The sequence below is a fragment of the Festucalex cinctus genome, chromosome 4 (genome assembly GCF_051991245.1).
Source record: "Festucalex cinctus isolate MCC-2025b chromosome 4, RoL_Fcin_1.0, whole genome shotgun sequence".
Taxonomy (NCBI): domain Eukaryota; kingdom Metazoa; phylum Chordata; class Actinopteri; order Syngnathiformes; family Syngnathidae; genus Festucalex; species Festucalex cinctus.
In genome coordinates, this window is record NC_135414.1 from 12,739,616 (window position 1) to 12,756,049 (window position 16,434).

General features: G+C 38.9%; 1 protein-coding gene across 4 annotated transcripts in view; it reads right to left on the reverse strand.

Annotated features, from left to right (window-relative positions):
• The window catches only part of itga11a (integrin, alpha 11a), a 51,091-nt gene that overhangs the window by 26,991 nt on the left and 7,666 nt on the right, over window positions 1-16,434 (reverse strand). For 2 of the 4 annotated variants that reach the window (XM_077519001.1, XM_077519002.1), the window contains exons 2-12: window positions 15,406-15,520; window positions 9,392-9,504; window positions 8,913-9,004; window positions 8,161-8,275; window positions 7,909-8,036; window positions 7,679-7,827; window positions 6,960-7,104; window positions 6,333-6,498; window positions 5,200-5,270; window positions 3,801-3,945; window positions 2,771-2,919 (exon numbers count right to left, since the gene is read on the reverse strand). In XM_077519001.1, coding sequence (XP_077375127.1) covers window positions 2,771-2,919; window positions 3,801-3,945; window positions 5,200-5,270; window positions 6,333-6,498; window positions 6,960-7,104; window positions 7,679-7,827; window positions 7,909-8,036; window positions 8,161-8,275; window positions 8,913-9,004; window positions 9,392-9,504; window positions 15,406-15,520 — 1,388 coding nt within the window. Of the gene's footprint in view, window positions 1-2,770; window positions 2,920-3,800; window positions 3,946-5,199; window positions 5,271-6,332; window positions 6,499-6,959; window positions 7,105-7,678; window positions 7,828-7,908; window positions 8,037-8,160; window positions 8,276-8,912; window positions 9,005-9,391; window positions 9,505-9,866; window positions 10,066-15,405; window positions 15,521-16,434 lie in introns of those variants that run through there. The other 2 variants (XM_077519003.1, XM_077519004.1) reach the window with 2 other exon arrangements.

Consider the following 16,434-nt stretch of genomic DNA (forward strand, 5'->3'; position numbering starts at 1 on the left):
TTTGTGATATGTCGCTGCTGCCAAGGTAAAATGTCAACTGCTCCCGGCTCATGGCCACAGGCCAGTTTCCAGTGGCGAGTGTAGTGGTCAAGAAGACATTGCCACATCCTCTTTATTATGTTTTACTGATCATTACATATGTGTTTGCTGACACAAGGACCTTTCCAACAATCAATTGTACAAGGTTGGACAATATTTAGTATGTTAGACATTAGACACCCTGACATTTTCTAAACATCAGAGTGGCAAGTTTTCTTCTTCTATCTTATCTGGTCGGGTTTGTTCCACTCTCAGCTGGAATATACCAGTTCCACACACCCGCTCACGAGAACAGGCTCAATCATTTTATTTTATATTTATAAATTTTAATGATATTATTATTATATATAGATATTATTCCTGTAGGAATACTGCATACAATACTGTTTTACATATTCTGACAAATGAATCTACAGTGGCTCTTTTGTTTTCATTGTCAGCTGGCAATTTCCCAACAAAGAAACATCATCTGAATTGTGTCTGCATTAGCTTAAATGTGTATTTAAGGATCTTCTCGAAAAGTAAAAGCCAAACGTCCGTTTGTCACTTTTTAAAAAATGCGCATGCGAAAAGACCATCCTACCAGCTCTCCTGCACGTCCGGGAGAAATGCCTACACTGTATAAATAGAGTGAAATTTACTTGGAAAAAAAAAAAAAAAAAACTAGTAAAGGTTGATGCACTCAGAAATTTTAAGTACATTTTACAAGGAGGAAAACTTAACTAGATTTTTTTTCAAGTAAATCCCGACATTTCATATATCAAACGTGCAAGCTCATCTTCATCAGGCTTCTGCAGCCGGCCTCACTTTATAGTCGGATGTCCATTTGCGGATCTCAGCCATTTTCAAAGTATGCGGTAGGTTCGGTGGAGCTACAACGATGAATGGCTGAAACCGAAGCACAACGGTTGCATGCTACAAATGCTTGAAGTGAGCATGCTAGGAACGAGCACACATTAGTCGTTACGTCAGATTGATTGACGGGATCGAGAACCAATCATTAAAGAAGACGCAGCAACAAAAGATCCTTGAATACATCTTTAACTAACTTAACATGGTCAACAAATGCTTGTTTTAAAGTGTTGTGTTTTTATCAACATATTTTAATTAAAATGAACGATGTGAGGTGAGTATACACAATAAAGAAATCAGCTGCTTAATTGGAAAAAAAGACTATGAGTGCCACTATAAAAAGTCATTTACAACAAGAGAACATTTTATCCAACGTTAAATTCTAAGTCAGTTAAATCTATGAATGCCAAACACAGTTACTGTTTGGATGAGATTCCATGACTTTAATTACACCCAGTGGCAGAGTTGCAATGTTCATCTTTGTATTCAGGTGGTCTTTAAAATCAGATTATTTTTACTTGCCTTTTAGTACGCAAAGAAGAAACACAAGCAGGTGTCAAAGTGACAGCGATTGACCAGATTTTAACTTTTGAAGTAAGTTCTATATTCAGGGGCGGAGCTACATGGTGGCCATGGCCACCCATTATCACTCACTTGCCACCCCCAAACATCGGGGAAAACGTTGATTTTTCTGCTATTTTTACATGGATGTAATATTCTTAGACACCTTGATAGTCTGCCGTAAGTTAATATAAAGATATTAACTGTTTGATCTGAATGCAAACTCCAAAAAATCTATCTTTAGAAAAAGAACTTTTGATTATGATGTGTCTTCTCCGGGCACTTTGGTCTCCTCCCACATTCCATAGACATGCATGGCAGGTTAATTGGCCACAGGTTAATTGTCCCTAGGTGTGCTTGTGAGTGTGGATGGTTGTTCGTCTCTGTGTGCCCTGTGATTGGCTGGCAACCAGTCCAGGGTGTCCCCCGCCTACTGCCCAGAGCCAGCTGAGATAGGCGCCAGCACCCCCTGCGACCCTTGTGAGGAGCAAGCGGTCAAGACAATGGATGGATGGATGGATGGATGGAGTTATGAAGCAAAATCCAGCCATTTTTATCCATCTCAGGGGCGGCCATTTTGCCTATTGCTGTCGACTGGATGATGATGGATGATGATGGATGATTATGATGTTCAACATCAATCATAATCATTACTTCCACACTGTAGCAGGCAATCAACATGGCTGAGAGGAAGTCATTGTCATAACATACACATTTGTGGTTTCATGAAATCAAATGCACATACTGTATATCCAGAACCTTGCTCAACACGTTCATAATCCAAGCAGGAGCAAACCTAATTAAAAGGCAACATTTGAAATTGTGAAGAATGAAGACATTTTTGTGTCATTGTGCTTTTTTTTATTTTTTTTTATTTTTTTTTAAAGATATTTGAATGAATGAGCCATTGTTCGCAGTATGCAAAATGGCATAGACCATCATGACGATCACTCTGACTGGCTTTGAGCTAGTATATTAGTGCATGAGAAAGTATTCAAAATAAAAGTAACAGCAAAGAAAATGGCATGATTTAGTAAGATAATATGTCAGTTCCTTTTCACTTAGACTTGATCCTTGTTTGTATTATGAGTGTGATGAGCAAGGTTCTCGATTATGTGCACGTTTTAATTCATGAAAGCCTGAATGGGGATGGTATGATTAAGAGTTAAGCACACATGTGCGACCACCCCTCACTGAGGTTGTCCTGGCAACCCCGCTGAAAAACTACTGACTATGTTCCTGTCTATAATGAATGAAGTGCAAAAAATAGGAATACTATGCAATTCTGTGTGAGAGCACAAGTACTTTATATTACTACCTGCTGGCCTTTGAGGGAATGGAGGATGGTGAGGTTACCAGGAGTCTTCAAAGTGAAAATGATCACTTTGCCAGTATGGTTAAAGCGTGGCGCTCCGGCAACAAGCAGACGCCCACTTTTAGCTGATACCACTGATGTCACCGTATAACCTGATTAGGGGAAAAAAAACAAACAAAACAAAAAATCTACTATTAGATAACATTTGAAAGTTCAAAGGCTCCCACACTTTTACTCTGCAAGTCTGCAAACGAAGAAACATTATTGAAGCAAATTCGTTGTTTGAAAATGATAACGTTTATACATTTATATAGAGTATATTAGCTTTGAGGGGGAATTTAAACAGATGTACGTAGAAATGTGAGCTGAAATGCAATGAATACACTTCTTTTTCCAGTATTTTATTTTGTGTATTCCCACTGAAAATTCCACTTGATCAACATGTACTTTTCCACCTCTATAATACCCCTTGTCTCGAATTTTACTTCCACCTCATATTACGACTTGAGCTACTTTAGCTGGCAGCCAGCTGGATAAGCTTAGTCAAACAAACCACTGATGGTAAAAACACAGGTTTTGTGGTGGAGGAGATAGATGGTGCTGGATGGGATGGAAAAGACTGAATGGTGGGGCACCGGGGTCCGGCATGAAGACAACCCTGAAAACCTCAACCAAAAAGGGGCTCCTCATTTCATGTATATGTAAAAACTGAAACCTAATTGACCTCTTCAAAAATATGTCAGAAAAAAATTTCATGTTGAAAAGCGAGATTGATGTGGAAACTCATAATGAATGAACTTATGTATGTAAATGACCAAGTTAACTCAAATGCAAATCCACAGATTGGATTTCAATATACTCCTAAACTACATCATGTAAAAATAATTAATGTCAAAGGCAGAGCTCCTTTGAGTCCCGTTATAAAAACAAAATAAAATAAAATAAAATAAAATAAAATAAAATAAAATAAAATAAAATAAAATAAAATAAAATACAGTACATGTTAATTAAAAACATTTGGAGGAATACTCACCCAAGTAGGCGCCATGGTTTTTGAGTTCTTCTGGAAACTCCTGCGCATAGGAAGCTTTTGGAGGAACCACCTTCCCTTGCTTTGTTTCTTTTAGCACCGCCCCGTTCCAGTCATAAGCCCCAACGGCTCCCACCAGAGTCCCATCCTAAAGGTGATAGACATTTCATATCACTGTCAAAACGGAATTCAAAAACTTTAAAGAGATGTTCACTGCACTGGGATTATTTTGTGTCTAGTGTGAAAAGAGAGCGATAGCAATAGAGCTAAAACAATTTCATTTTGTATCAATTTGCCTGATATGGATTGGGACATTTAAGGCTAATTAAAGTCTTATTAGTGATTTGTGTTCTGTTGATAATATCTTGAATTAAATGATACATTACAGTAATCACACGCTTCTTTATTCTCTCTTGACTTCTAGTATTGAAACTATTGATTACTTTTTGTTTAGACTTTCACGTCAGGGAATGTGCAGACCTCAACTTGCCATGTTAAGTTTATCCATGAAAAAAAATACATCTAATCCATACAAATCCATTTTCTACAACCAGAATCCTGTGGAGGGCTGGTGTTTACAGAATATAAACAAACAACACCTTTTTTTTACTCTGAGTTTCAGCATGCTAAATAAACAACACCTGGGTAAACCATAAATGCTGATGTATAAAATGTCTGGTAGTATATGACATAAGCAGCTTGCAGTCTTAAAAAAAAACAAAAAACATCTGGGCCTTGAGGACATTCTTCCTCTTTTAAATCCCAACATTCCTTCCAATAAGTTATCCTACTTTCAACTCTCAGGTTGACTGCTGTGGAGCATTTACGGAATCTGGCCTTGTGGACAGAATTTCCGACATTTTCTGTCACCCGTCTGCAAATTGTCCACTATTTTCAGCATAAGTGGATAAATGGATTTGTCTCTTGACAAATCACATTGTGAGGGGAAGCTTAAAAGCATTAACCCATTGGGTGAGCATACAGTTTCATGAACTACTCTCGGTACTATATAGTGTCCAAGATGAGACATGACTCCCTTTCCCTCTTCTGCCGTGTCATCCAGATAGAAGGTTGCAAAGCAAAAAAGGAATAACAACTCATACTGCAGCAAAACTGACGAAATGTTTTTCAACTCCAAGTAAAGTGTCTCCCTGGAGAGAAGCAGTGTTTTATTTCCCATCCCAGCATGGCTGAAGTGGAAAAGAAAATTGGTATTATCTGCCAGGGGCCCCTAAATCAAGATCACCTAGACCACTGGGTCCCTCTGGCACCTCTGAGGGGGAGTGAAAAGTGATAAATGGTGGGTTATGAGGAGACATTATGATGCCATAAAAATTGAGACGTGTTGCTCCATACGATGACAGCCAGTATGAGACAATGTGATAGCATAAGTGCGACTTACCTCAACATTGTGAGCGGAGAATCCAGCTTGAGACATCTGGAGACCAAACGCTGTTCCATTTTTACTGGTTCCTGCGTAAGCAAATAAGTCTTGAAGGCCTTTGAAGTGCACAAAATTAATCTCCCATACCATATTGATGGAGAGCGAGGACATTGATATATATCAGAGCTGTCAAACGATTACATTTTTGAATCAGATTAATCACATCTTCGAATATTGATTAATCACGATGAATCGCTTAATTAAAATGCTTTTAATCCAATCTTTTGCCTGCCAAATTTAAAGAGCACATGTTATGTGGTAATTCTTTCGACATTTAATGTTATGAGGATGTCGTCAGAATTTTTTGATTCACTGCACACTCTCATCCTTCTCGTTTTCAATTCAGTTAATTACTTGCATAATTAAAAAAGTAAATGAAAAGGATAGTTTGACATGAGCAAAATATTCTGTACGTCATACGCAAACATTTCTTAAATGCTTTACTTTAGTGCATGTAGTTATGTTTATTGCTCAAACACAACCTGTGAGAGAGAGAGAGAGAGAGAGAGAGAGAGAGAGAGAGAGAGAGAGAGAGAGAGAGAGAGAGAAAGTTTGGACACGTTCTCATTCAATACATTTGCTTTATTTTCTTGACTATGTACATTGTAGATTCTCACTGAAGGGCATCAAAACTATGACAACTAATGAACACATGGAGTTATGTACTCCACCAAAAAATAAAGTGAAAATAGTAAAATAAATACATAAATAAATAGCCACTCTTTTCTCTGATTACTTCTTTATCATTCTTGACATTCTCTCGATGAGCTTTAAAAGGTAGTTGCATCTGAAAGGATTTTCCAACAGTCTTTAAGGAGTTCCCAGAGTATGCAAAAAAAGCACCCAAAGCAAAGGATGGCTATTTTAAAGAGATCTATAATATAAAACATGTTTTCAGTTATTTCACCTTTTTTTTTGGTGAAGTAAACAACTCCACATGAGTTCATATATAGTTCTGATGCTTCAGTGAGAGAATAAAGACAATGCATTGAATAAGAAAGTCTCATTTGGCCTGTACTGTATATAGTATATGTATAGTACAACAGGATGCTTGAAAAATAACTAAATAAATAAAGGATTCTCAAGCTAACCTTCTAAACTGAAGATGCGTTCCCCAAGTGCATCCACAATGTCCTTCAGTGCCGACTCGTCTGTCACATTAAAAAAGTGTTTGTCATCGGGGTCACTGGCAATGTATTTGATTTCATTGAGGAATGCCTCAGGGTTAATTCCTCTCCGATTGTAGTATCCAAGAACCTGTGAAGACGCATGAAATGTTCAGCAATGGACATAAAAACTTCTATTCATGTAATATGCTGCACTGTTAGCCAAATCACAGTTTAATTTACCTTGAAAAAGTCTCAGCGAATGTTGTCCTATAATGATTTTTATTCCCACCAATTCCATTAACTCAAAGTTCATAGCATAGATGTAATAAAGTATGTTATTAGCAAACTGGTGAAACCACAGCATTGTGTGGTCTGGACAACATCATTTACACCTTTAATTGCACATCCTCTCAGTAGAGTTTGGGGTTGATTGTTTTTGGCACCACTGCTAACATAAGATTCCTACATAACCTAATGATGTCATTACTGTTAATATGACTTTAAAGCTGCACTCAAAACTCAGTAGCCACCAGGAAAAAAAGGGGGGAAAAAAACCCCTCATAAAATAGGAACCCAAACCCAGGTGAATAATATGTCTAGCAGACTCACAGCGATGGCGTAACGGGTGATGCCGTCCTTCTCGCTCTCCTCTATGGCTGGCTGGAGGTCAACGCTATCATGTGACTCGCCGTCAGTTATCACTATCATCACTTTCTTTGCTCCACGTCGACCTCCTTGTTTGAAAGCCTCAGATCTGCGACAGCAACATGCACCAGATTTTCACCAAATCATATTCTAAAAACAGTCAAGGTGTCACAATTTGCACCCCATTAAAACACATTGAATAGCAAAATTGAAAATCACAGAGTTTTAAGTTGACAGTCCCAAACAACTTTTACCATAGGCTATGTCACTTATGCGAGGCAAGTTCAGTGCTACTTCTGCCACAGCAACCTAGCTAGCAAAGAGCTTTGGCTGGCTACTAATGTGGCTAAACAAGTTGCAGAGTCACTCCGAGGTGAGCAATCATCACCTCCCTAACGGAGAATAAGCTACACTAAGGTCTGACAAATATTGTTCTCATGAAGGAATTATGAGGAAAGATGTAGAACGATGTAGATGTTAGCTAATTGCTAAGCTAACCTAAATTGGGCATGTAATCGTGAAACACCAGAATTAAGTGCTTTGGTGATCGAGTACACTTATCAAAAAAAATTGGTCCTCAGAATTAGAAAATTGCGCCTCATATGAAGTTATTGTTTACAAAACTGTTCCTCAAAGAAAAGTTATTTCGAGCCTTGATAAACATACAGGATGGTGGCATGTACCGTGCAATGTTGATACCAAGAGCCGTGTTGGTCTCCTCGCCGCCTCGCTGGTCGATGCTGCGTGCTCTCTTTACCACTTCCTCAACAGATTTAAAATCATTGAGTTTGAACTCATGCACAACTTTTTCACCGTACTGAACAACTCCAACCTGGCCAAAGGAACACACAACAAACCACAATTAGTACAGCTCCAGCAATACAACATGTTCTGGAAATAAAAAAGGAAACACCTGAATTTGACCTGGTCCAATATAGAACTTCTGAAGAATGTTGATGAGAAAAGCTTGCACTTCATACCAAGGGTAGATAGAGTTTGAGCCATCCAGAACGATAACTATGTCCATATAGGTCTCACATCCTTTAAAAAAAAAAAAAAAAAAAAAAACATTTAGAGATAACTAATGATAAAAATGCTACTTAAGAATACATCCCCATAAATAAATACACCTCTTTGGGACAGGAAGTGAAGGGTATAAGCTCACTTTGAAAGGCAGGTGCAATCGTTCTGGAGAACTTGAAGCTAGCATTGACTCTGGAGCATATCCCCGTGCTGTAGTAAGAGCTGCCACACTCGTAAGACCAAAGTGGGCCACAGGCCTGAAACATCAAAGATTAGGTGTTGTATCATAGAGCAGATACATTCAATGTATAATGATTTCAGTTAGGGTTTTTTTGTATTCATTCATTTGTATTTTGTTTGACCTTAAAATATTTTGACTGCAGAAAAGGAAATCTGTAATGAATAGATATCTTTAATACAATCAACCCTCAGAAATGAAATGGTTTTATGGTGATGATGGTACCACAATTCTAAGTAAAACAGAGAAACTTTTGGACTGTCCCAAAATAAACAAACTCAACCGCTGGCATCTTATTGATTAATTCTGACCCAATTGTCTCAACAACAACAACAAAAAATCTGATATATGTCAGACCATAGCGAACAAGAACAGGAACGATCCATTTCTTAATCCATTATTTATGCTATGAGTCCGTAGCAGGGTTGTGGTGAGATGGATCCTTTGCCAGATGAGGCAGGAACTTGAAAAAGTAAATCTGAGCTCACATGTCAGAGTGCAATTTGGAGCATAAGAAAAGAACATACATAAACAGTAACAACATCAGTAAATTGTGGGGTTTCTCTTTCTGCAAGGAAAGACACTATTAACACAATTTTTCCTTTGCCATATGCTAAATTTGGCAATCAGTTCAAAATGTACTAAGATGGTCTCACCACAAAACTGTTGTCTTTGGGATTGGTTGTGAGTGTCATCCCCAACCTCATCTTGTCTTTCCGCTCAGATACATTGGTCAGAGATATCCTTCCTTGATGGAAAACAAGAGATGATCTCAAATGCTCATTTACAGACAAACATGCTGTACATACAAAGATTACTTTCACTTTCGCGGACTTGGGTGTCTCCCTGTCTACACGCAGACTAACTACAGTCAGATTTACTGGACAAAACTGCATACTGTATGTCTAAATTCACAAGCGCAACACGTGCAATGTGCGTGCCACATGGTGACATTAGCGGTACAAAACATGGAAATGTAAACAACCTATAAAACTGTAAAATGAGTAATGACTGGTTTGATACTAATGTCTGTCTCACACACAAAACCATGATGTTTAATGAGTCACATGCAGGAATACATGCAAGTTGCTGTATGTGTACTGTGTTGTATCGTGGTGATAACGAGTTACTTTACCTAGGTTAAGCTTGGTGCAACCATTTCCATTGGTTCGTTTGGTCAGTGAACATTTATATACATCTCCTGTCTGGTAAGCACCGTTCATTTCATATGGTGCGCCGACTAATAACCTGCAAAAACAGCATAGAAAAAAAGTCAATGTTAATTTTAAGTATGTGCTGTCACAGATAAGAGCAGGAACCTCACAACATCAAGACTGCTACAATACCTAATTTTTCTTATGGACATATTGATTAATAAATGATATAACATACAACAGCAACAAACGGGAAGAAAATAAACATCACTTGGGAAATAAAGCGTTGTCTAACAAAGACATTACTGTCTTTTATTTTACTCTGCAAGAAAATTTTATCCTGCAATGACTAGATTTTGTTAATTGTTTGAAAGCACATTCTATGAATTGTACTAAAATATCCATACACCACCTTCTCTATCTCATGTCCAAACTGTTCATTGTTTCAATACTCACAACTTGCTGCTGTCTAACAAGGAAATGATAGCAAAATTCAAAACAGGTGTTCGGGCCATGAATGATCAATACATTTCCATGGAAATTAGAATTCATAGTTAAAAAGTCCTCTTCATCATGGTTTTCTCATCTTGACACCATGAAACCAATATGACACCCAATAATTTTTCAACACTACCTCAATATTGTCTATGTTAGCAATGGGGTATATCATGCCACAGAGGGCGGGACTTCCGTGTGTCACATACCGGCGCTGTTTCCGGTTGCTGTTTGCAACGTGTGCGCCGGGCTGCGTCGCAGTGCTTGCGCTTCCGCCCTTGTGACCCTCAGTTGCGCCTTCCCGTCGATGGGTGCGAGTGTGTAGTGTGTCGGTCTCAGGTCTCCGAGAGCATTTCAAAGACCTAAAACGACCTGCGCACTTGCGCCCATCGGCGGGAGCACATGGTTGAGAGGCGTAGGGGTGGGGGTGCGAGTGTTGGGACGCGGCCTGTGTGTCGCAGCAGTGGCCGAAAACGGCGTGAGTATGTGACTTACGGAAGTCGGTGGCAGGCTTTAGCACTCGAGTCTATTTAGGCACAAGATGACTCAGATTTAACATTATGGGCCCATGTTGTTGCTATTGGTCATAGACAACCTGGGTGTACTGAACTTTTAGGTCTCCTCATCAAAATACTTTTCAGAGGAAGACATTCTTCCTCCATGATGTAGTCTTTTTTTTTTTCTTCTTTTTTTTTTTATTATTATTTTTTTTAATATAAGCCAGTCTCTCACTTGACTTCGCTTTGGATCTCCTGAGTGGGGTCAGATTCGTCTCATAAATGTCACTATAAGCCAGTAAAAAATAAATAAATAATAAAAACCCAGTCTTGCAGTTTCTGGAGTAGTTGCTTTCAAGGCTGCTATGCAGTTTGAATCGTAAAAACAACACACACATCACACAAAGAATGCAATTTAATCATTGATGTTTTTAGTTTGTCAAAAGCTGAGATACATCCATATATGTGACCGGCTCTGGCAAAAGGGTCAAAATTGAGATATTGATATATTTGAATTCTGCACTTAATTCCCTTTAAAATGATATATAGTAAATGGACGTACCTAAAAAATGGACAAAGTTACAGCAATTTTAATGTTGGAAGGTTGAAATCCCTAGTTTTGAGAAAAAGGTGTTTAACGTTTTGGTACTTGCATCTTTCAAATGTCCATAGCAACCAGTACCTTGGGAAAAAGATATGAGCCTGAAATTTTCGGGAACTGTTAAAATATCAATGGAAAGTCAATTCCAATAGCAGGCAAGGTCATCGTCTGAGATTTGAACCCTTTAAACGTTTTGGAAGTGTGACCTCTCAAGAGATGAAATTAGCCTCAACTTTGAAGATCACATTCAGCTAACAATTCATCTTCTGAGGCATCAGCCAAAGTTTGCTTATTTTATTGTTGCTCGTTTTGGTATTTTCTTGCTTAAATGAGGTCATATTACCACAGTGGGAAATTTGATTTAATAATTTTGTGTGAATTAAAAGATTATTTGCCATTTGATGTGGTGTGTGAAAAGTGATTTATTGTTAACTTATCAGGGATGTGATATCTCAAATGCTTTTGGTCACATGAAGAAAATGAAAATGTGATGTTTAAGAGTTTGTTTGTTTTTTGTCCGTATGTTTTGTCCCACCATCCCACCTCAAGTAACAGAAGAGGGAAACTCCACTGTTGTATTTACACGTCATTATAGCCTGTGTGCATTTTGGGGTGGGGTGTCATGGTGACAGCCTACCACTGATGTGTGAATGGGTGAATGTGAGGCTTTGTAAAGCGCTTTGAGCACGATAGCTAAACAAGTGCTATATAAATAGCAGTCCATTCCAGGCAAGAACTAGGACAAACAGGTCGTAGGTGAGGGGCCAAACAAAGCACAGCTTGGTCAGAAATCGCTCTGAAGAGGACCAAAAACTGAGTGACTCTTCCTTTGACCAGATGTGGGTCACCAGGGCCGCCTTCTGGAGCCAGGCCTGGAGGTTGTCCCACTTATTAAGAAAGGAGACTGAAGGTTGTCTTCCAACGACAGGGAATCACACCCTGAGCCTCATAGCAAGGTATACTGTCTTTCGAATTTTTGGAGAAGAGGATCAGTGGAAAAGTCAGATAAAGGACCAGTACCAGAATCGTACATTCTAACTATGCTTAGCCCTACAGGTGCCGGGGCTCTCTCCTAGAGATAGGGTGAAAAGCCGGCTCATTTGGGAAGGGATCAGAGTGGAGTCACTGCTTATCTGCACCAAAGGGAGATAAGGGAGCCGACTTGGGCATCTTGTTATGACATGTTTTGGATACCTTCCTAGTGAGGAGTTCCATGCATGTCTTGCTAGGAGGAGCACTTAAGACAACCCAGGACACTCTGAATGATGCGGGCTGTCCTGGTATCACCTTCGGATTCCCCTGGAAAAGCTGGACAAAGTGTCTGGGGAGAGGATACTCTAGACTGGACTACCCTGCAAAAGCTAATACAGCTGTCATCCTCATACTCCAGATTTTACACGTACAGATACAATATGTGATAATAATAAACTAGTCTACAGGGAGAAAAATACTACCAGTCACAGTTTTCCTTCTACTTGTCCACAACAGGACTACAAGACTAAGCTATCGGCGCACTCAAGTGAGCTACGAGGTTCCTAAGAGAAAACCTTTTAGGTTTGTTGTATGACCCAAATTTGCCTCCTTCAGTCGGTTATCGATTTTCACCGCCTACTTGGCTCACTTTTCCTCTGTTTCTGAACATTTGCATGCGACGGAACCTTTTGGTATACAAAATTTGACATGTCTGATGAGTACGCAGGCGATGCAAGGAAAGAAATGTTAATTTCTTTTGTGTCCTTGGATTGTTCACTATTACTTGTATTATCATGCTGAAAGACAGTAACATTATGTGAGTGGTGTGTTTAAATCACAAGTTAATTGTTTCAATTATTATTATTCCAACAATGAGTTTGTTTGACGTTTTATAAAAAGTTAAACACTTTTTTGTTTCTATACAGCTTTAACATACTAGCTACAAAGCTACACTATATTAAACTCAACGGTGAAAAATTTTATGAGCTGCTAGCATTTCTGGCATGCAAACTGTGTAACTGAGCAAAAGGGTAAAGGTCATATCTCCAACTAGGTCCCCGAGGACAACTAGAAAATTATACAGAGAAAGGGAGGCGTGCACTGAGGTATACGTTACAATGAAGCCTCTCCATGTATCTCATCACTTTTTAAAATCAAGCTGTTTTCAGTCATATATTTTGATTTCCCCATGATATGGCATGACATGTGATACCCTAAATACCCTGGTTAGCCCCGTAAGTCTCAGGACTTGTGAAAAATAAAAATAGAGAAAGAAAAAAAATGATACAAAAATATGAGAAATATTATGGAGATGCTTATTCAAGGTTTCAATGTGTATGCTCCAAGTGTGGCTGCAGCAAAATGAAAATGTAGAAGGTTCAATTGCACGTGATATAAAAGGTCTTTTTTTTTTTTACTTGACAAAAAGAAAAGTGTTCAAGGAAAAGTGAGGCGTTGAATATTTCTGTTAGCACCTCAGTCAGCTGGTGGTCATATAGTGCCTACACGACCCACGATAGTTTTAGCATTAGCATGAACTCTGGGAACGATGTGAAAAGCATTGATATAAACTCGCCAAGCAAGTAGGCTTAATCCTGGGAGATTGAGAAGCCACTACAGTATGTTGCATCGCTATTTAGTATATCCGTAGTGATAGTTTCTTGACAAGACTTTTCAGTTTGGTGACTGTCAGCATAGTACAGTCACAACCTGGGCTTACATTCTATTTTACTGTTTGTTTTAGAACATTTAGGCCTTGTGTTTACATTAAAAAAAAAAAAACCTCACTCACTCACTCACTCACTCACTCACTCACTCACTCACTCACCTACTCGCTCGCTCTCAAAACCTCGGTATTTTTTGAGTGAAGCTTTGAGGTTTGAGGTTGATTTTATTGGCAGCTGAAGCCTCTTGCATACAATACTCTCTTTCATTTCAATATACACACAAGCAAGCAAAGGCAAAAGCATGACTGGCCCAAGCTGCCTAAGGGTGAAAGAAGATTAATAACATGAGAAACAGTCAAATAAATCAGCATATGACAGTGCAAGAAGTATGTTTTTTGCACAAATACCTTTGTCAATATTTTACCATTTGGACCAGAGTGCAATTTAATTTTGAATGTGTGATGCATTCTTAATCATTTAACACATAAAGATTCAACTGCTATGATTGAACACTTAACAGTGATTAACTATAGCGTATTATGTTTTGGGGAAATATATGAATAATACTCAACTGGGCACTTCAAACCTACGTACTGCTGATTAAAAACTGACTTGTTCCCCTTGAATCTCAATTATCCATTTTCCGAAGATATTTTGGGCAATTATTTAACTCCAACTTTGTGGGAACAGTTTGGGAAAGGCCCTGTTTTGTGACATTAGCCAACAGTTTACCGGTATACAAGTGCAAATTAGTTTGGTGTGGAAAAAACTAGATTAGTCCACACAGAATCCCAAACTCTATTCAACAGATGTTCTTCTGGATTAATGACCAAAAAAAGCTTTCAGACAATCTTGTACAACATACTGTATTCAATATATCAACTCCATCCACTACCCCCACTTCCCCACCACGATTTCCACTTCCTGTTATGGAAAGGCATTCGACGAAAATCATCCATTGATATTTCCAATTTTCCTCTTTATCTTCAATTTCAGTTTTATTGAGTTATAAGAATCTCGTAGTGAATGTTCTGAAGTCCTGTCCCAATGCCAATGTTGTACCGAGCAGACTAATGGAGGTCCCTCAACATTCGATAGTGGACATCATACAAGAACATGTTGCCGGTGTTGGGCGGAATCCTCATACCTCCAAAGTCATCACTTTTCAGGAGACCCCAAAAAGGGCATGTCTGTTTAAAATGGCATTGTCAAAGAGTGCAAATTATTTTCAACACTTTATATTGGTCAATAATTTGTTAAAATAAATAAATAATTATAATACACAAATGTTGTCAAATTGTCACATAGGTTTTATCCAGATGTCACTGATGCATTAATCTGCAGAAATACAAATGATCCTTTTATTCGTACAGTCATTCTGTCACTGAGGACAGAAATAGTAATGATGCAGATCCATAAAAATCTATAAAGAGAACTAATGTGTTTCGCACACACACACAGCTCCACGACTCATCAATAGCACACTGCTTTTCGGGTATATTTTGAGCGCGCCAGAAACTAACTTTGCGCCAATTGGCTTGTGCATGCTGATTCAGGAGTATGCTTTTTTCTTCATGAGGTAATATGATGAATGTGAGGCTTCCATTGGGGAAAGGGCAGAAATTAGTTCAGCAAAGTGATACACAAAATCAAAACACTAGACATAAAATACATTCTACTTTAGTAATCTTTATAATTGCATGAGATTGACCTGCTCAGGATCAGGAAGGCAAATGTTTACAAAGGATGAGTAAGTAGCTTACCATTTTTCTCCCCCAGACGCCACATGTTGCTGAACAGTGTATCCAAACTGTGCTTGCTTCGGACCTTTGATGATCCTGTGTTTTGTTGTGTCTATATTAAAGCAGTCATGGCATCCTAGAATAAGACAAAATGAAAATGCCTTACTTCCAGTACCCAAACACACGTATTAAATAATCAATATGCAAAACTCAACACAACTAATCAAGTAGTGTGTGTGTGTGTGTGTGTGTGTGTGTTTATTCTTTCGACACGTCATTATATAGTCCCCTTCAAATGTGTTTGCCTTCGCAGATACAAAATCTTTTCACGAGATGTCAAGATGTCACAAGACCACACTTGAAATCACGTTGGCCAGCACAGTATTAAGTTGTTTTTTTGTCCCCCCTTTTTAACACCGGTAGCCAAATTGATGAGTGAGTAGATAAAGAAATGTAGGCTGAAGATTAAGTAGATTCAATGGCTGCTGATAGACTGCTAAATGCTGGGACTCATTATTCATCCATCCATTTTCTTGACCGCTTATTCCTCAAGGGTCGCGGGGGGTGCTGGATCCTATCTCAGCTGGCTTTGGGCAGTAGGCGGGGTACACCCTGGACTGGTTGCCAGCCAATCGCAGGGCTCATAGAGACGAACAACCATCCACACTCACAAGCACACCTAGGGACAATTCAGAGCGCTCAATTAACCTGCCATGCATGTCTTTGGAATATGGGAGGAGACCAGAGTACCCGGAGAAGACCCACGCAGGCACGGGGAGAACATGCAAACTCCACCCAGGAAGGCCGGAGCCTGGACTCGAACAGGAGTCTTCAGAACTGGGAGGCGGACGTGCTAACCACTCATCCGCCGTGCCGCCCGCGACTCATTATTTTGTTATGTTAATATTTTAAAGTACTTAACAGTTGTGCTTGAAAGTTTACATACCCTTGTGGTATGTAAATGTATGAGCACAACTGTCAATGTAGGCTACAAAAGCTAAACATTACTTAATGACACAGTGCCATGAATCGTCACCAAAATCCACATAC